The sequence below is a fragment of the Psammomys obesus genome, unplaced genomic scaffold (assembly GCF_907164565.1).
Source record: "Psammomys obesus unplaced genomic scaffold, mPsaObe1.curated_primary_1811, whole genome shotgun sequence".
NCBI classification, from domain to species: Eukaryota; Metazoa; Chordata; class Mammalia; order Rodentia; family Muridae; genus Psammomys; species Psammomys obesus.
In genome coordinates, this window is record NW_026596120.1 from 16,086,694 (window position 1) to 16,106,680 (window position 19,987).

Genomic DNA, 19,987 nt, shown 5'->3' on the forward strand with positions numbered 1-19,987 from the left:
TCCTTAATTTGATTGAATTCCAGACAAGTAGTATTCCTTTATACCTTTCTTAAAATTGTAATTATTAGCACGGTGATTATACAAATTGATAGGATTTATTTTAATATTTCTACATGTGTAAATTGTACATTGATCATGTCAATCCACATTTCTTTCATTCTCATTTCGTTCCCTTTGTTTTTCTTCCTTTCCAGCTGGTGAATGCATATGTGATGACAAGCAGAGAGCCCCCTTTAAACACTGCAGCATGCAGGCTGCTGCTAGACATCATGCCAGGACTAGAAACTGCGGTTGTCTTTCAAGAAAAGGTACTTGGTAGAAGAAAAATCATTGTTTATATGAGTGGATTGAATTGTTAGATTCAGTAGTTGTTAATTTCTTTTTATTTAAGTAGATTATGCTATAGGTGGGCAAAAGAAAATCGTAAAACACAGTTATTGAAGCAGTGGTATATAACTGTAATCTCAGGAGTTCAGGGTCATTCTTTCCTAATTTGGAGTTCAAAGCCGCCTTGGTCTACCTAAGATCCTGTCTCCAAAACAACAAAAGCATGTTATTTGGTTAACTACCTGCTATATGAGTGTAATAGTATTTTTCAGAATCTTGCTTTCTCTCTTTTTCACTCTCTCTCTTTCTTGGTTTTTTGAGATAGGGTTTTTCTGTATAGACCTGGCTGTTCTGAAATTCCCTATTGAAGTTCCCAGACTAGCCTCAAACTCAGAGATCTGCCTGCCTCTGCCCCCCCCCCCCCCCCCCCCCAACCACAAGGCCCCCCCCCCCCCCCCCCCCCCCCCCCCAAGTGATGGGATTAAAAGTGCAGCACCACCTTTCAACTGTAGCAAGCTTTTTTAGTGCCTGAACCAATTTTTTATTTTTTGGCTTAGCTGGGCCCGGGGCACTGGAGGGGGCAGAGGCAGGTGGATCTCTGAGTTCGAGGTCAGCCTGTACAGCCAGGGCTACACAGAGAAATCTTGTCTCAAAAACAAAACAAAACAAACAACAACAAAATTTTAGTTACAAAAATAGGCCCTTTCTGAGTTACATATTTTTGTCCTTTACTTAGGAAGGAATTGTTGAAAATCTTTTTAAATGGGCCCGAGAGGCTGATCAGCCACTGAGGACATATTCTACTGGACTGTTAGGAGGTGCTATGGAAAATCAAGATATTGCTGCTAACTACAGAGATGAAAATTCACAGTTGGTAAGGACCATCTTCGAATGAATTGTTTCACACTTGCTGCCTGAATCTTAATAGGTATATCTTAATAAAAAACCTGTACTAGAGGGGGCTAGAGGAATGACTCAAAGGTTCAGAGGACTGGCTGTTCTTCCAAAGGTCCTGAATTCAATTCCCAGCAACCCCATAGTGGCTCACAACCATCTATAATGAGATCTGGTGACATGTCAGCATACACACAGACTTCAGACTTGCAGGAGGTTCCCAAGTGGAAGTCATAGCATGAACCATTATACTCAAGTAAACAAGTATCACTTTTTAGTTTTGGCTCCAAAATTAAGTACTTAAAAGGTTTAAAAAGAAAACCTGGGAGCTGGGTGTAGTGGCGCACGCCTATAATCTCAGCGCTGTGGGAGGCAGAGGCACACAGATCACTGTGAGTTTGAGCCCAGCCTGGTCTACAAATTGAGTCCCTGACAACCAAGGCCACACAGAGAAACCCTGTCTCAGGAAAAAAAAAAAAAAAAAAAGACCTGAAACTACATGTGTTTGCTAGTGACATACAATGTGTAGTCGGTAAGTTTTTAAATCTTCATTTTTTATTTTCAAAGGCAATTAAAAGAAAAAGGTTTATGAGCTGGCTTTGGGGGCGCACACCTTTAATCCCAGCAACTCGGGAGGCAGAGGCAGGCAGATAACTGAGTTTAAGGCCACTCTGGTCTACAAAGTGAGTCTAGGACAGCCAGGACTACACAGAGTCTTAGGTGTGATGAATTGTTCAGTCTACCTTGGCCCAAACAGATCAGTTGTAAATGTAAATCTTCTGGTTTGGGTTTTCTGGGAAAAAATATACATGAATTAGATTTTAGCTATAGCTTATTTCATCAAATTATAGGAATCAAATTAACATTTATCAAATCTTTACTATTTCTAGGCATTGGGCTAACTGCATGAATATTGAGTTCTCTCTAATAGGAAGTAATGTACAATAAACTGGTGGCATGTACTTACAAATAATAGCATTTGAGAGATTCTACCTTAAAGCACAAGAAAACTTATAAGAATCATGTAAATTAAAATTTAGAATAAATGACTTCTTTTTCTCAAATGAATGCTGTTAGGTGGCAATAGTGCTTCGAAGACTGAGGGAGCTACAGCTTCAGGAAGTTGCCTCACGGCAGGACAATAAACGCCCTAGTCCACGGAAGCTCTCTTCGGAACCCCTTTTGCCTCTGGATGAGGAAGCTGTGGATATGGACTATGGTGATATGGCAGTAGACGTCGTGGATGGAGAGCAAGAAGCTTCTAGAGATATGGAGATCTCTTTTCGTCTTGATTCAAGTCACAAGACCAGTAGTAGAGTGAATTCAGCAACTAAGCCTGAAGAAGGAGGATTGAAGAAAAACAAGTCAGCAAAGCATGGTGACAGAGAGAACTTTAGGAAAGCCAAGCAGAAGTTGGGTTTCTCATCTTCTGACCCAGATCGTGTGGTTGTTGAGCTGTCTAATAGTAGCTGGTCAGAAATGTCCCCTTGGGTGATTGGCACCAATTATACCCTCTATCCTATGACTCCTGCTATTGAGCAGCGACTTATTCTCCAGTATTTGACCCCTCTAGGAGAGTATCAGGAGGTAAGTTATTAGGATAAGGTGCTGTTCCCATTTTGGGATTAATTATCTTTGCTTCTAGAGCATTTTGTGGCTGTATCTTACCCACTGATACAGTCTTAACTCCACTCCAGAAAGGTCTTCATCTCAAATTAATAAGGTCTTATGCAGGTCCTTCCTGATGAAGGTTAGTTTATTCATAGTGTATTCATACAAACATGATATATGAACATATCATATTCTTTATGGGGTATTCAAAAGATTTATTTTTTTCTTCCTTCATAAAATGTAGAGAATGTGAAAAAGCCAAAATTTAAAACTTATTTTTTTGGTCCTTATTTCAGTTACTTCCCATATTCATGCAACTTGGATCACGAGAATTGATGATGTTTTATATTGATCTGAAACAAACTAATGATGTCCTGCTTACATTTGAGGCACTCAAGGTAAAGTTCTCAAAAATAGTAGGTCACTGAGTATTTTATTAGTACTGTTTATAAAACTCATGTTCAGTGAGGTTAGTACAGTAGAGCCAGTCTTCTGTGATTTTTCAGCACTTGAAAATATAGTGTCTCTGAAGAACTGAAGTGTCATTTATTTATTTTTGATACAGTGTCTCAGTCTGTGGCAAGGTTGGCATGGAACTCTTATCTAGGTCAGTTTGGCCTCCAGCTTACAGCAGCCTTTTTGCCTTCACCCGTTTGATGTTGGGATTTTATTTGTGAGATAGTACATGCCTGGCTTTAAATTTTAAAATTGTTAGTTAAGGTGAACCCATATGTCACCAATGTCTGTTACATCAAACAGTAGTGTATCTTTCAGTCCCTAGACATTTTAAGTTTGGATAAGATCACACAGAATTAGAGTAGTTTGTGCAGTGGTGTGTGGGTCTGTATCTGTGTGTCTCTGTCTGCCTGCCTGCCTGTTTATGTCAGTCTGTGTCAGTTTGCACTCAGTTATTATACCTTGAACAGTGAAATGGCACTGGAGATCAGAGCTATGTCCAGTGGCCCAGAAATACTGTATTCAGTTACAACATTGATTTTGAACAAGATGCAGTTGGAGAATGGCTTTGGATGTTTGCTTGATCTTTTTGGAATTATAGTGCATATTGTTATTTATATGTCTTTTTAAAAAAGATTTATTTATTTGATGTTTATGAGTCCTCTTATATGCATATATGCCTGGATGCCAGAAGAGGGCTTCAGATTGTGTTACAGATGGTTGTGAGCCACCATGTAGTTGCTGGGAATTGAACTCAATACCTCTGGTAAAGGAGTCAATGCTCCTAACCACTAGCCATACCTTCAGCCCCATTTATATGTGTCTATATAAAGTTATATAAGGGACAGAAGATGATAAAATAATGTATGAACGGAGAAAAACTAAAACAAAAAACAAAACTGAAGCTAGACAAAATAGCAAATCAGCAGTTAAAAATAGCAAATCTGGCCAGGCAGTGCTGACACTTGCCTTTAATCCCAGCACTCCGGAGGTAGGGGCAGCCAGATCTCTGAGTTTAAGGCCAACCTAAAGTCTATAGAGTGAGTTCCAGGACAGCCAATGCTACACAGAAAACCCCATCTTGAAAAAAACCAAAACAAAAACCAAACCAAACCAAAATAAGTTTGGTTTCTAGCACCGTTGTTTGACAGATTATAACTGCTTGTCACTCCAGCTGCGGGATTTCTTTTTTTTTGAATTTAATTTTTTTCTTATCAGTTACATTTTATTAACTCTGTATCCCAGCCGTGTCCTGATCCCTCATTCCCTCCCAGTGCCTCCCTCCCTCCCTCATCTCCACCGTGCCCCTTTCCAAGTCCACTGATAGGGGGGAACCTCCTCCCCATTCATCTGATCCTGTTTTATCAGGTATCTTCAGGACTGGCTGCAAAGCTCTCCTCTGTGGCCTAACAGGACTGCTCCTCCCTTGGGGGGTGGGGAGGCCAAAGAGCCAGTCATTGAGTTCCTGTTAGAAATAGTCCTTGTTCCCCTCACTATGGGAAGCCAATTGGTTACTGAGCTACCACAGGCTACATCTGAGTAGAGGTTCTAGGTTATATCCATACATGGTCCCAGCTGCAGGATTTCTAATGTCCTCCTTTGCACACATATAATACCTTGCATACAAATTCATTCTTTTTCTTTTTGCGCGCGCACGCGCACACACACACACACACACACCTGGGTGGGAGCTAGGTGGTAGTGGTGCATACCCTAACATTTGGGAGGAAAAGGCAGGCAGATCTCTGAGTTTGAGGCCAGTCTGGTCTACAGTTAGAGTTTAAGGGCAGCCAGGGTTACACAGAGAAACCCTGTCTCCTGGGAAATTAATCTCTATGTGTCTATTTTCTCTCTGTATCTAGGTATATTATTTTGTTTAAAAAAGATTCAAGTTCTGTAAGACAAGGAACAGATGCTGAATTTAATAGAAACAAAATGGGTTAAAAGAAAATTGAGTCTGGATATGCTGGTGCACACCATTAATATCAGTACTCAGGAATCAGAGACAGGGAAATCTCTTGAGCCGAGGCCAGCCTGGTCTACAGAGCGAGTTCCAGGACAAGACTATCAAAAAAGAAAGAAAACAGGATCTGTCCACAGGGTGGGGTGAAGTGGGTTTGTAGGTGTTGAGGACCCAAATAAAATTGGTTTCTTGATAAAAGTTAAGCTTGCTTATTCTGTTTCTATACCTAGTGTGATGGTGAATTGTCATGGTGGTATGGTAGTGATGTGAGGAAACCGTCCATGTGGTCTGAGTTACTGGGACTGGCTACCTAGTTTAGGTACTTCTTGAGGGAAGAATTGGGTAGAAGAATGATAGAATCATGCATGACAAAAAAAAAGGATAATGACCGGAGGGATTTGAGTTTTATGTAAGGCTTAGTTCAATTGTAGGTATTGAGAACTTCTGGAGAGGGTATATACTTGTTTGTTGATGGTGCCACTGACCTTGACTTTTCAAGTGTGTAATTGCAAATCCGTATTGTCTGTTCTGGAAACAGGAGGGGGAGCTCTTAACTCTCTGCCTTGGGCAGGCAATAGACAAAGCTTAAAATTTAAAAATTAAAGTGGATGTGGTAGTGTATTCTTTTAATTTCATCTCTGGGAAGGCAGAGACAGTAGGTTTAAGGACAGTAGGGCTACTGAAATGGCTGCTCAGGTTAAGGCATGTGTTGGGAACCCATGGTGGAAGTTGAGAACCAATTCTTACAAGTTGTCCTCTGACCTCCACACATAACACCATAAACACTCACATAATAAATATAATAAAATACCTAAAATTTTGAAGATGTAGTTTTTAAAAATACATTCTCAAACATCAGAATTCTACTATTTTTGATACTTTGCTTAATGTTGTTCTTTGGGAGTCTGTAATTGTAGCATTTGGGAGGTGGACACAGCTTAAGATTCATAATGAAAATTTTGTCCCAAAAAGTTTTTTTGTTGTTTGGGACTATTTGAAAATATAAAAGGAAATGTTTTGGACTTCATAAAGTCAATGACTGAACTTCGATTAGAACACTGAGCGGATTACATACGAAAAATTTACATTGAGAAGGTTAGCAAAGTCATATATACAAGTCGTAATATAATGATTGTAAAATTGTGCCATTGCTTACAGTCCGGTTTATCAACCTTTGTATTTGTGGGTATTCCTAGGGCCTTAGGAATATGTTTTCTTTAGCCCCTTTAACTTTTTTTTTTGTTTGTTTGTTTGTCAATTTTGAGACAGGGTCACACTAAGTTTCCTAGGCTGGCCTTGAAGTTGTGGTTCTCCTGTCTTAGCCTGTTAGGTTGCTGAGATTAGACATATCCTGTTGCACATAGCTTACTTTTGTTTGCTTGTTTGACTTTTTTTTCTTTTAATGGGAGTAGAGCTTATTTTGGCTTACAGTTTAAAGGGGTAAAATACAGTCCATCACAGAGGGAAGGCAAAGCATGGCAATACGTAGCTCCATGATAGCAGGAATAGCGGCAACTTTCCATCTCCTCACACCCTGGCAAAAGAGGAAGTAGAAAGTTTTTTCTATTAAAAAACAAAACAAAACAGATTTATTAGTTTACTGCATATGATACAAGGATAGGGATAAGAAGAATACCAAAGGTGGCCCCATTTCTTGTTTTTAGCATACACAAAAACCTTTGGTGTGCTGTAGCTGTAACTCACTAGTGCAGCTTTTCCTACCCTTCCTGCCTACCCTGACAGATCTTTGAAAGATGAACACCTTTTTGTGTTAGGAAGGAAAAGAGGAATGCTGTAGAATTTTAGACCTTTTTCTTTCACTTCTGTTCCTTTTTATCTTTTTTCTTTCTCTTATCTTTCTTTTCCCCTACTCTGGCTTTTCTTTTGTGAGAGGCTGGTGATGTGTACTTTTTTTTTTTCCCAAGACAAGGTTTCTTTGTGTAGGCATGGCTGTCCCAGACTTGCTTTGTAGACGAGCTGGCCTCGAACTCACAGAGCTCCATCTACCTCTGACTCCCAAATGCTAGGATTACAGGTGTGTGCTACCCCTCCCCTCAGGGCTTTACATGATTCTTTATAGCAATTTAATGTTAAGAGATTTGTGATTTATTATTATTATTATTCCACTGTAACATGTGTCCTTATTGTTTAGCACCTAGCATCTCTACTGCTTCATAACAAATTTGCCACAGAATTTGTTGCACATGGTGGAGTACAGAAATTACTGGAAATTCCTCGTCCTTCTATGGCTGCAACTGGTGTATCCATGTGCTTGTATTACCTGTCGTATAACCAGGATGCTATGGAAAGAGTAAGTCCAGTCTATTTAGGTGATGAGACGGGATTTGGAGAGATCAGTGTTTGCACAAGAAGAAATGAATAGTTGAAAGCATCATTTTTACAAAAGACATGAGGAATGTGAATGTGTAGTCTTCATGAAGCATCCTAAAATGTACAGTTGTTTAGAAAGAATTCTGAATTCTATGGAGAAAGTGCAGGACATGTTCTACCAGCTTTATTTGCTTTCTGTGTTGTTATGATTAGTAGCTAGATACTTTTCATTCATCTCCTAGTAGAGCTATATTATATTTTAAAGTCAATTTATTTTAAAAACAGGCAATGTTTTATATATGTTACATAATTTGATGGATTGTAAAATAATTCCTGCTGTTCTCATTCTTAGTTTGAGTCTTTTGTTTATTCATTAAGTCTTTCATGTTAGTGATTTTTTTTTTTAAAATTTTGAGTGGGTTGTATGCTTGAAAAGTGATGGTTCTTCTGGGTCTCTCTAGGAGACACCTTATCATTTCTGTACCATGTTTTGTATAATATATGGCTTTTGCAGGGGGAGTGTCTTTTTTGTTTTGTTTTGTTTTGTTTTTTGAGACAGGATTTCTCTGTGTAGCCCTGGCTGTCCTTGAAATCAGCTGCCTCTGTCTTCTGAGTACTAGAATCAAAGGCCTGTGTCACTACTGCCTCAGTGGCTAAGTCACTTTTAAGAATGTTCTTGCTGGCCATGGTGGCACTTGCCTTTAATCCTTGTACTGGGATTAAAGGTATGGGCCACTACCTGGCTTAGAATATGACTTTTTAAGGTAAGCTGATGATTGTCTTAAGTGTTGTATTTGCTCATTTATTAAGATAACTGTAAGTAAAGTTTTATTTTCTGTGCATGAAGTTACTTTAGCTAAAATGTAGAAAAAAGTAGCAAGCAAACCTAGGGAAAACTTTATAACAGATTGTTTAGCTCGTAGGAAGCATGTACATACATGAATCAGTGAATCAGCGGTTACTACATTTGTAGACTTAGTATCAGTATAGGCTCAGTGCCACCCCCACTTTTGTTTTTCAAGACATGGTCTTTCTGTGTAGACCTGGCTATCCTGGAACTCAATCTGTAGACCAAGCTGGCCTCTTAACTCAGAGATTGGCTTGCCTTTGCCTCCTGAGTGCTGGGATTAAAGGCATCTCTGCCCTGTGGTTTAGCCACTTTTAAGAATATCTGTGCTGGGCATGGTGGTAGTACATGCCTTTAATCCTTGTACTTGGGAGGCAGAAGCAGGTGGATCTCTGTGAGTCTGAGCCCAGCCTGGTCTACAGAGTGAGTTCTAGCTCAGCTACGGCCACCAAGTGAGACTGTGTCAAAAAAGAAAAGAAAAAATAAATTCCTTAACTTCTCTAGCCTCTTCATAATTATTAAGCAAGATGTTGAGTTATTTCAATTTAGAAGCATTAAGTGATATATTTTTTTCACTCTCAGTAAGTATAGGTTGTACTTAATTAACTGTAGGTAGTTTTCAGGTTTGAAATGAATTATGCTGTAGAACTGACTGACTTAGAATTAGCACTGTATTTTGTAAACATTTCTGTCTACATGGGTGAATTTTCATCACTTTTAAAGATATGTTTGCCTCAGATGTTAAAATACATTTGTTTTATTTTTTTCAGGTTTGTATGCATCCCCACAATGTTCTGTCTGATGTGGTGAACTATACCCTGTGGTTGATGGAGTGTTCTCATGCTTCAGGATGTTGCCATGCTACTATGTTTTTCTCAATTTGCTTCTCATTCCGGGCTGTCTTGGAGCTCTTTGACCGTTATGATGGTCTCCGTCGCCTGGTGAACTTGGTGAGGTTCTTCTACTGGCTCTTCTGTTAGTTGTAGGGGTCCTACTTGTTTCAGCTATCCTGTAAGAAAGATATCACGTAGAAGAAAGGAAATTTATTTTTGGTTGTTTGAATCTAGGTCTCATGTAGCTCAGCTGGTCTTAATGTGTAGCCAATTGATCTGCTTCCACTTCCTGCCTCCACTTCCCGGTGCAGGGATCCCAGGTACATATTTCTGTACCCAGCTGGGAGAACTTTTCAGATTGGTGTTTTGGGGCATTTGCCGTAGAAATTATTTCCGAGGTTTTCTTAGCTTTCTGTCCTTTGGTCTTTGGGTGAGGATTAAAGCCAGTGCCTCGTGCACATTCAGTGCGCTGCAGCACTGCTGCACTCAGCCCTGCTCTGTGTCTCCTCGGTGAGGATTTACCATGCCCCTTATAGGCTTTTTTATTTTTATTTTTTGATACAGTGTTTTTGTAGGAGGGTTATTATGATATCCTTAATTTTTCTCTCCTTTTTGAATTGTGTCAGTGTTTCTGGGCCTGTCTCCCCGGTGCTGGGAGCTGGGATGCAGTTGTGGGCTACCGCATACTGCACTGGTTAATGCCACAACTTCAGGCTGCTGTCTCTTTCTTTTTCCTTTTTGGTTTTTAAGAGTTCCTCTGTAGCTCAAATTAGCCTTGGATTTTCGATGTAGATAGGCTGGCTAGAAAATGAGTCTTTTACTGCCTCAGCCTCTCAAGTGCCGGACTACAAGAATACCTCATTTCCTGTGTATATCTTTTTTTTTTTTAATTTATTATTTATATAGTGTTTTGCCTGCATGTACACCTGCGCTCCAGAAGAGGGCACAAGATCACATCTTAGATGGTTGTGTGCCACCATGTTGTTGCTGGGAATTGAACTCAGGACCTTTGGAAGAGTAGCCAGTGCTCTTAACCTCTGAGTCATCTCTCCAGCCCTTCTGTGTGTATCTTAATATAATTAGAAGCTGTCATTTGTTTGTTTCGTATGACTATCAACATGTTGTATAAGACAGACTTTTATATTTGTCAGTACTGTTGAACAGAAACATTTACCAGAATCTTTTTGTTGTTTTTTTTTTACTTTTCTCTTCTGTGTGTTTTTACCACGTCTTATTTGCAATCTTATATCTGTTTACTAACAGATCAGTACTTTGGAGATTTTAAATTTGGAAGACCAGGGTGCACTTTTGAGTGATGATGAAATATTTGCTAGCCGCCAAACAGGAAAACATACCTGCATGGCTCTGAGAAAGTATTTTGAGGCTCACCTGGCCATTAAATTGGAACAAGTCAAGCAGTCACTTCAGAGGACTGAGGGTGGCATTCTTGTTCACCCTCAACCTCCATACAAGGTAAGAGGATAGTCATTTATTTGTTTAATTTTATTTTTGAGACACGGTGTCTTAGAGTTATCATTGCTGTGATGAAACGCCATGAACAAAGTAGCTTGGGAGGAAAGGACTTATTTGGCTTATGCTTCCATATGAGTGTTCATCATTGTAGGAAGTCAGGGCAGGAACTCAAAACAAGGTAGGAACCTGGAGGCAGGAGCTGATGCTGGGGCCAGAGAGGGATGCTGCTTTACTGGTTCAAGTCTGGAAATTGGTTCATGCGCTGAGATTGACTTCTGCTACAATCTGTTGTAGTCTTTCTCGCATTTGTTTGAGAATGTTTTCACTTGAACAGATCAAGCATGCAGTAGGCCTTTCACCTATTTCATGCCTGGAAACATTGTGACTGACTAGCTAGTTCCAAAGGTTTATATGAGTCACACCACCATAAAAATCACTTTACCTTTGCTGCCAATTACAAGTCAGTCCATTATGGACATGACTTTGTCTATGCTGCCCATTACAATGACTTGCTTTTGACAGGTGCTGCCACCTGGCCCTTGCTACTTTGAGATCCAGTTAAACCCATTGCATTTAATTCATCCAACAGAGCAGTATCTCCAACCCTAAGGCTTGATGTAAGGAGATGGGTGGTAACAGAGTTCTATGAATGTGCTCGGGTCTGCCCCTCAACATTTTGTGTCTTATAGAATTAGTGAAGGGTGTGCCTTCTGGACCTTGCCATTGTGGAGGATTAGATTTTAGACAGTTTACCCACTCTAGCATTGCAATTATCCTGAGCCTTTGAAATCCCTTCATCAACACTAAGAAAAGGGATTTCAGACATCTCCAACTCCTTTTCAGTAGGTCATCTTTTGACAAGTGTTCCAGCCAACCATTTAAACAAACTTTTGACATCTTTTTAAACTGAACTTCTCATATTAAACCTCGAATCTTCACCCAGTGGGTCCATACAAATAAACTCAGCCCGATCTAGTTTTATGTCACTTTCACCATTAGCCTACAACCCTAAAATCCATTTGCATAAATATTCTCCACTTAATGCCTAAATGAATTAGCAAACTCGTTAAGCTCTTTAGTAGTGTAGTGTGCTTCCTTATGGGACTATACTTTCTACCTCCCCTCTCGGAGCCGCCTTAGCCTTTAGTCAGGTTATAGGTCTGGAGGCAACTATTGGTGAGTCTTGTCTTTCATGATATATCCTTCAGAAAAGTCACTGCTGGCTTAGCATACAATGAAGAGTTAATTTCCTCAGTTAAGGGTTAAAAGGCGTTTTATCTCGGGATGGGGATGGGATTTTATCTTCTGCTGAGGGAGGAGAGACTACTTCCTCAAGTGAGATAAACCCTTGAGAGCTTTCAAAGTTCTCAGCCTCAATAAGGTCCTCACACACATCACCATCCCAAGTTATGTGGTCCTTTAACACTGTTTGAGGCTGGGACTTGAATTTTTTTCCGTAATTCAGCTAGTCTAATAACAAGGACTTCTGATTTTACACAACTTGAGCTCTGTGGCTGCTGGAGAGAAGATTCTCTACCAGGGTACACTTAGGAACATTTAGACTGTTCATGTGCATTTGGAGCTGGTCAGTTTTATTACTGAGTTCATTGTTGTTCTTCACTTTATTCTGAGATGCTAGAAGTTAATTTTATCATGGAGTTCATTTCTATCCTTTGTCAAATTATCCAGAGATGTTAGGAGCCAACCAGCATCATCATTTTTCTTACTTTTCCACAGTCAAAAGTTTTTTTTTTTTTCCTCCTTGAAAAGGATTTCTCTGTGTAGCCTTGGCTGTCCTAGAACTTACTTTGTAGACCAGGCTGGCCTTAGATTCAGAGATTCATCTCCTCTGGTGTGTACCACCAGCTTCCAAATTTTTATATACAGAGTCACCAAATCCATTTTCTCTCAGAATTGATGAATCAGGATGATCAAATGTATTTGCCTTTTTAAGTTGGTAAAATACTTCATACCGTAGGCTTTCAATACTCTCCGAGCTTCTAGGAGAGGCTTCATTAACTGGAGGGCCTTCAATAACTATAGGTGTTAGCAAACTAGAAAGCCTTTTCCAGATAATTAAAAAATAAAACAAAACATTCTTATGCTTTTGTTGCTTGCTCTAGAACCACTTCTGATTCCAAAATCTGTGGTCATGTTCTCTAGAAGAATAGAACTTCAGGAGGCAGAAGCAGATAGAGCTCTGTGAGTTCGAGGCCAGCCTGGTCTATAAAGTGAGTCCAGGACAGCCACAGCTTCACAGAGAACTCTGTCTCCAAAAACAAATAAAAAGAATAAAGCTTATAGAATGAAAACACACACACACACACACACACACACACACACACACACACACACACACACCCCTCTACCCCCTCCTATGGGGATTTGTTAGAATGGCTTACATGCTGTGGTCCAGTTAGTCCAACAATGGCTGTCTCCTAACAGAAGATCCAAGATTCCAGTAGTTGTTCATTTCATGAGGTTGGATGTCTCAGCTGGTCTTCAGTATATGGCAGTAATTTACTTCCTGAAGAAGTAAATTGTACTGCCGGTAAAGGAATGGGCTTGCCAAAGCAAACAAGCAAGTAAAGAGCAAAAGCTTCCTTTTTCCATGTCCTTTATATAGGCTGTCCCAGGAGGTTATGGCTCAGATTAAATGTGGATTTTACCACATCAGAAGATCTGGATTTTTGGTGTATCTTCCTATCCTAAAAGATCCAGGTGAAAAGTGGGTCTTCCCACTTCCAATGATTTAATTAAGAAAAAAAATGCCTTATAGGTGTGTCCAGCTGATGTGGTTTTAGTTAATTCCAGATATAGTCAACTTGGTATCAAAGGCTGGCCATCACAGAGGGTCTTTATTATATAGACCAGGCTGCCTGGAACTCATAGAGAAAGAACTATCTGCCTCTACCTCCCAAGTGCTGGGATTAAAGGCATGCACCACTGTGCCCTGCTAGTCTTCTATTTTTTAAAATTTTTTGTTTGTGTTTTGGGGACCAAAGTCAGGATCTCATAACATATCTGATAGGTGCTGTAAAACTTAACTGCATCCTGACGTTGGACGCAGTCTTAAAAGTTAATATCACTTGAAGCAGCTCCAGGTCAGAAGTTCACATGGAGACAAGTGTCATTTCTGTAGGATATACAGCTTGCATTTTTACCTGCCCTATATGAAATGAGAACACTTGAAAGTGGAGTTAATAGATGAATCTCAAGGGCCTTTTTAGTTTCGAGTCACTATTTCTCTGGCACACTAGGCCTAAAGGGTGGATTGCAGTGTGAGTAAAACCGCTTGCTTTTGTGAAAAGTGTCAAGCACTGTGCCTCTTGTGAAGAAATTCTTTTTGGAAAGAATCACTGTGCCTCTTGTGAAGAATTTCTTTTTGGAAAGAATGTGTTCATAACTCTAGCTCTATCGTTTTGGAACTTACTTGATAGGTTTGGGATTAAGATCAGTGTCTGCATGTTTCAAAATTTATAAGTTGAAGAGATACCTATTTATGGTGCTTCTTTCTCTTCTTAACCATCATAAATATGCACAAATCAACCTTTTGTTATTTTGTTATTGTATGTGTTATTACAAATAAAGAAATAGGCATTATGTAGCATTGCTTTACACTGTTGACTCAAGAATTGTGGAAATTGAAAGTTGTTAGTAAAATCTTTGGGCAAGCATTGAGAAAGTAGCAAATGAAACAATTATGTATTAAAACAGTATGTACTTCTCTTTATAGGCATGTTCATATACTCATGAGCAGATTGTGGAAATGATGGAGTTTTTGATAGAGTATGGCCCAGCTCAGCTATATTGGGAACCTGCTGAAGTCTTTCTCAAGCTTTCCTGTGTGCAGCTTTTACTGCAGCTTATTTCCATTGCCTGCAATTGGAAGACCTATTATGCAAGGTAGGACTAGAGCTTTCACATGAAGTTCATAGCACATAATACATGCTTAACAAGCTGTTGTTGAATTGGAGTTTTATATTTGACTCTGAGAAGGAAGTAGATTAAGTATGAAAGTGTGATTTTTGTTTTTGTTTTTTGTTCCTAAAGACAGGTGATCTGCATGTAACAGCTCTGGCTGTCCTGGATTATATTTGTAGACCAGACTGGCCTCAAACTCACAGAGATTCGCCTGCCTATGCCTCCTGAGTGCTGGGATCAAAGGCTGAAAGTGTGATTTTTATCTTATTTCTTTCCTTTTTTAAAAAAAATGTGTATGTTTGTGTAGTTGTATAAGCTTATGTGCCTTACATGCAGGATCTTGAGCAGAAGAGGGTGTTAAATACCCTGAAATTTAAGAGACAGTTGTGAGATATGTGGTATTGGGAACTGGACCTGTTCTTTTGGAAGAACATTCAGTGCTCTTAGCCCCTCTTCTATTGTTCTAGTCTTTTTGTTTTACTATTTTATATTTTGAGACAGCATCTCACTGTGTAGCTCTGACTAGCCTGGAACTCATTGAGATCCACCTACCTCTGCCTTCTGAGCGTTGGGAATAAAACTGTGCGCTATGATGCCCAGCTATAATGTGATTTAGTTTATATGTGTGTGTGTGTGTGTGTGCGCGCGCGCGCGCACGCACATATGTCGTGTGTGTATAGGTCAGAAGACAACTAACGGGTGTTGTTTCTCTTCTTTCACTGGGTGAATCCCTGGGATCAAACTGAGTGGGTTGGTAGCAAGTAACTATATCTGCTGATCTATCTCCCAGGCCTCAAAAGTGTGATTTTTGTTTAAAAAATTTCTCATCACATCTGTCTATCTATGTATCTATCTTATTTATCTGTCATCTAAATCTTTGTGGGTACATATGTGACAAGGTGATTATTTGGAAGCAGGGAAGTTTTGTTCTCTCCTTCAGTCCTCTCTTCCTTATCCAGCTTTTCCTCATTTTCATCACAGAAAGAGCACAGTTGCTGAGTCTTTTAAATAGGCCTGGGCTCTTTTTGAACTTGAAAGCCTTCTGCTTTAGCCTTATTGCTCCCAGTGCTGAGAATTAAAGGCTGGGAATTATAGTGTGTGTCCATCCTCACAACTGGCTTTGACACTTTTTATTCTTTGACACAAGTTTCTTTATGTAGCTTTGGCTGTCCTGTAACTCACTTTGTAGACCAGGCATCCTTGAACCTGGAGACCTGTCTGCTTCTACCTTCTAAGTGTTGGGATTAAAGATGCCCCCCACCCTCATCCCCAGCCCCTTCTTAACTTTAAGACAGGGAAAGAAATGAAGAAAGATGAGAAAACATTGTGTCCCTGGGTGTGTGTGGTGACACATATCTTCAATACCAGTACTTGGTCTACAGTGAGAGTTCCAGGGCAGTCAGGGTTACACAGAGAAACCCTGTCTGGAGAAAGCAAGAAAACAAAACAAAACACAAAACCAAAAAGAATTACACAGTATGGAAAAAAAAGTTTTGTGTCATATTTATTAGTGTTTTTTTATACTAGAAATTAAAATGTGTAACTATATTGGGAGTCCAAGCCAGGGCCTTGTACATGCTACTACTGAGTTACATCTCCAGCTTTTTTCCCTTTCATTTTAATTGTTTATATGTATGATATTTTGTTTGCGTGTATATATGTGTGTATGACGTGTATGCAGTGCTCATGGAGGCCAGAACAGGACATTGGATCCTCTAGGGATGGCATTATAAAAGACCGTATGTATGCTTTGAATCAAACCTGGGTCCTCTGGAAGTTCAGCCAGTGCTCTTAACCGTTGAGCCATCTCTCTAGTCCCCATCTGTTAGTTTTTTGAGACAGGGTTCCATTATACGTTTAAGGCAGTGAAGGAAATGAAAAGGGAGGGTTGTAGCCAGACTCAGTAGCGCATGCCTGTAATCCTAGCACTCAGGGAGGCAGAGGCAGAGGCAGGCGGATCTCTATGAGTTCGAGGCCAGCCTGGTCTACACAGTGAGTCTAGGACAACCAAGGCTATGCAGAGAAACTCTGTCTTGAAAAACAAACAACCCTCCCCCCAAAAAAAAGAAAGAAAAAAAAAGAAAAAGAAGCATTATATAATTAAGGTTGACTCTGAACTACCTGTGAAGCTCAGGCTGGCCTTGAGCTTGCAATCCTTCTGCTTTGCCTCCTGAATAATGAAACTATAGGCATTTACTGGTGTTTCCAGTCTTTTTATGATTTGATTTTTTACATTAATATTCAAAATGGTATATTTATATATAATATTTTGTTTATGTTTGGTGTCTTATGAGGCTGTGGTTTGTATAACCCAGGTCATAGCATATCTTAATTTTCACCTTTACTAGATGATTATGAAGTGATTGCTTGTAAAGTTAATTACCTACCTCTGCCTCTTGAGTGCTAGGTTTCAAGGCTTGCTCCACCACAACTCATCTTCCAGATTATTTTCCAGACTATCCAGCATATTTTCATAGTCTTAAGCATTTAAAAAATAATTTTTTTAGAATTGTTCAAATGGTAGTTTTAGTCTGTTGTATCTTTGTTTTTAAAAAAATTTTTTTTTGTGGCTTTAGTTCCACTTTGACTAATTCTTTTTCCTGTCTAGGAATGACACTGTACGCTTTGCTTTGGATGTCCTGGCGATTCTCACTGTGGTGCCAAAAATCCAGCTCCAGTTGGCAGAGTCAGTGGATGTGTTGGATGAGGCTGGCTCTACTATCTCCACTGTAGGTAGGTTGCACCCTGCTACTGTGGCAGTTCTTGTGAATATGCATGCTCATGCATGTGTGTGGTGGCCACAGGACAGCTTCAGATATCAGTCCTTAGCCATCAGCCATATTTCTTCATGATATTGGAATTCACCAAGTAGGCTAGCCTAGTTGGCCACTGATCCCTGGGCATGGACTTTCTCCTTTTTTCCCTGTAGTAGGATACAAGTATGGGTTATCATGCATGGATTTTTATTTTTTTATTTTTATTTTTGGTTGATTTTAGGGATCAAACTTTTGTCCTATGATGGTCAGACAGATAATTTCCGGACTCAGCTTGAGCTGTCTCTCAAGCACACTTTGCCATTTTTGTTGTGTGATATGGATTTGCCTACACTATTCTGGTCATTTTTGTATTCTAATTTCAGGATGTTAGAATAGGACAGTGGTTCTCAACCTGAGGGTTGCAACCCCCTTGGAGTTGAACAACCCTTTTTTGGGTAGCATGTCAGATATCTTGAACATTATATATTTACATTAAGATTCATAATAGCAGCAAAATTACAGTTATGAAATAGCAGTGAAAATAATTTTATGGTTGGGTGTCACCACAGCATGAGGAACAGTCTGGAAAGGTTTGCAGCGTTAGGAATGTTGAAAACCACAGGAATAGAAAGTTGTGGAGAGGGTTTCTTTCTGCTCTAATTGGCACTGTACAGTTTATATAGAGAGTCATACTAATAAAATTAGCGCTTCTTGGTGGCTCAGATATTTCTGTACTAGTATGTGTGCACTTCCCAGAACTTTACCTTTATGACAATTAGTAAGTTGGGACAAGCAATGAAAGACAGCTTAGTAACCTGAGCATTGTTTCAAAACCACAGGAAAGGACAAAGCTGTGTGAGAAGGCTGTGAGGTGAAGTGATTGACTGTGGGTCCTCAGTTGTACCACTGTGGGAATGAAAGTGCCTAAGGCTCAAGCACCTACTTTTAATTCTTTACTATATAGTGAATAAGCTGTAGTAGCTGCTAGGTGAGCTTTTTACCTTTCTACAGAAGGTTTTAATTTATTCCTGCTGCTTTTGTCCCTTTTACCTAGGAAATATGTGCACAAACATTGACTCTCACACTTCCCATAACCCCTCTGTCTACTCACTATACATGAGATAGCCTACCATTAAGGTGCAGAACATGTCGTAGAACAGTTACATGTATTTTTTTTTTGTTTGGTTGTTGAAAGGTATGTGTGTTGAGATAGGGTTTCATGGATTCCAGGCTGGATCCCAGGCTGGTCTCTAATACAGTATGTAGCTAAGGATGACCTATCTCTACCTAAGGAGTGCTGGACTTAAAGGTGTGTACCAACATGCCTGGCTGTCCTTGTACTTTTCCTTCCTTCCTCCTTTTCTTTCTTTCTTTCCTTCCATAAGTGGAACAAAATGAATAGAACTTCAAATTGTGAACTTGTGTCAACACCAAAGGCAGCCATTAGCTTTTGTTTAAAAAAAATTAAAAGTTGTGTTTGTGGATGTGCCTGTGTTGTATGTGTATATGTATGTCTTTATGTATGTATGTGTGTGTACATGTATGTGTGTGTATATTTATGTTTGTGTGTGTGTATATATATATATATATATATATATGTCTGTGTGTGTGTGTACGTGTGTGTGTGTTCCTGTAGATGAAGCTCTCTCTTTCATCTTGTTGCTGTGGATTCATGAACTTCCAATCACTTTGCTCTCCTGTCCCTGTTTTCCTGTAAAAGTGCTATGATAACAGACTAGTGTAACGTCCAGCTCTTGTACATGGGTTCTGGGGATCAAATTCACATCATCAGGCTTATACAGTAGTAAGCCTTTTTATCTTCTCAGCCATCTCTTGGCCCTTAGAGCTCTGTAGAATAATGGGTTTCTTTGTATTTTGTAATATATATCATAGTATCTTGCTCATATATACCTTCCACTTCCTTTTTTCCATCTCATTGTCTCTGTAGTTGATTTTTGCTCCTTTGTGGGTTCTTCTTTTTCCCACCCTTTATTCCCTGGTTTTATCCCCTAATATTAGATAGGAGAGAAACAAGGATAGAAGGGAGAGAGGAATTAGGAAAATCCCTGAATCTAATTTTTTTCCTTTTGTTTCTTCTTTGACCATGGCTGCTAACAAAATTGCAACCGTTTTCTCTAAATGACCTACAATCATCACCCTGCATCTCAGGCCCTCACATTTAAACGTTATACAATCACAGAAGCTATCTGCAGCTGACCAAACCATGCCTCTCCTAGAGTACAAGGCAATCTAGTCTCCTGCTGTGGTCAGTTTGAAGCAGTCCCATATCCCCACAGTTGGGATTAAAATGAAAACACTTAAAATATTTCTGTATTTTTTTAAAGAAACCAAAATTTCAGAGTTTTTGAAACTTGTCAGTACATGTTTCCCTTCTACATTCATGTCACACATACAAATAGTTAAATTTAGATTCTGCATATAGGACAATAACATTTTTTTTCTTCCATCACCCTTACCTGTCTCATCAAACCTCCACCCCCTCTCCACCCCTTTTTTATTTTCCCTCAGACAGGGTTTCTTTGTGTAATAGCCCTGGCTGTCCTGGACTCAA

The 19,987-nt window shown here is 39.5% G+C and overlaps 1 protein-coding gene across 2 annotated transcripts in view; it reads left to right on the top strand.

Moving 5' to 3' along the window:
* The window catches only part of Dcaf1 (DDB1 and CUL4 associated factor 1), a 56,980-nt gene that overhangs the window by 13,035 nt on the left and 23,958 nt on the right, over positions 1 to 19,987 (top strand). For both annotated transcript variants that reach the window (XM_055629585.1, XM_055629586.1), the window contains exons 5-13: positions 195 to 308; positions 1,064 to 1,201; positions 2,299 to 2,808; positions 3,129 to 3,230; positions 7,404 to 7,562; positions 9,200 to 9,379; positions 10,526 to 10,735; positions 14,472 to 14,641; positions 17,268 to 17,392. In XM_055629585.1, the coding sequence (XP_055485560.1) occupies positions 195 to 308; positions 1,064 to 1,201; positions 2,299 to 2,808; positions 3,129 to 3,230; positions 7,404 to 7,562; positions 9,200 to 9,379; positions 10,526 to 10,735; positions 14,472 to 14,641; positions 17,268 to 17,392 (1,708 nt within the window). The remainder of the gene's footprint in view (positions 1 to 194; positions 309 to 1,063; positions 1,202 to 2,298; positions 2,809 to 3,128; positions 3,231 to 7,403; positions 7,563 to 9,199; positions 9,380 to 10,525; positions 10,736 to 14,471; positions 14,642 to 17,267; positions 17,393 to 19,987) is intronic.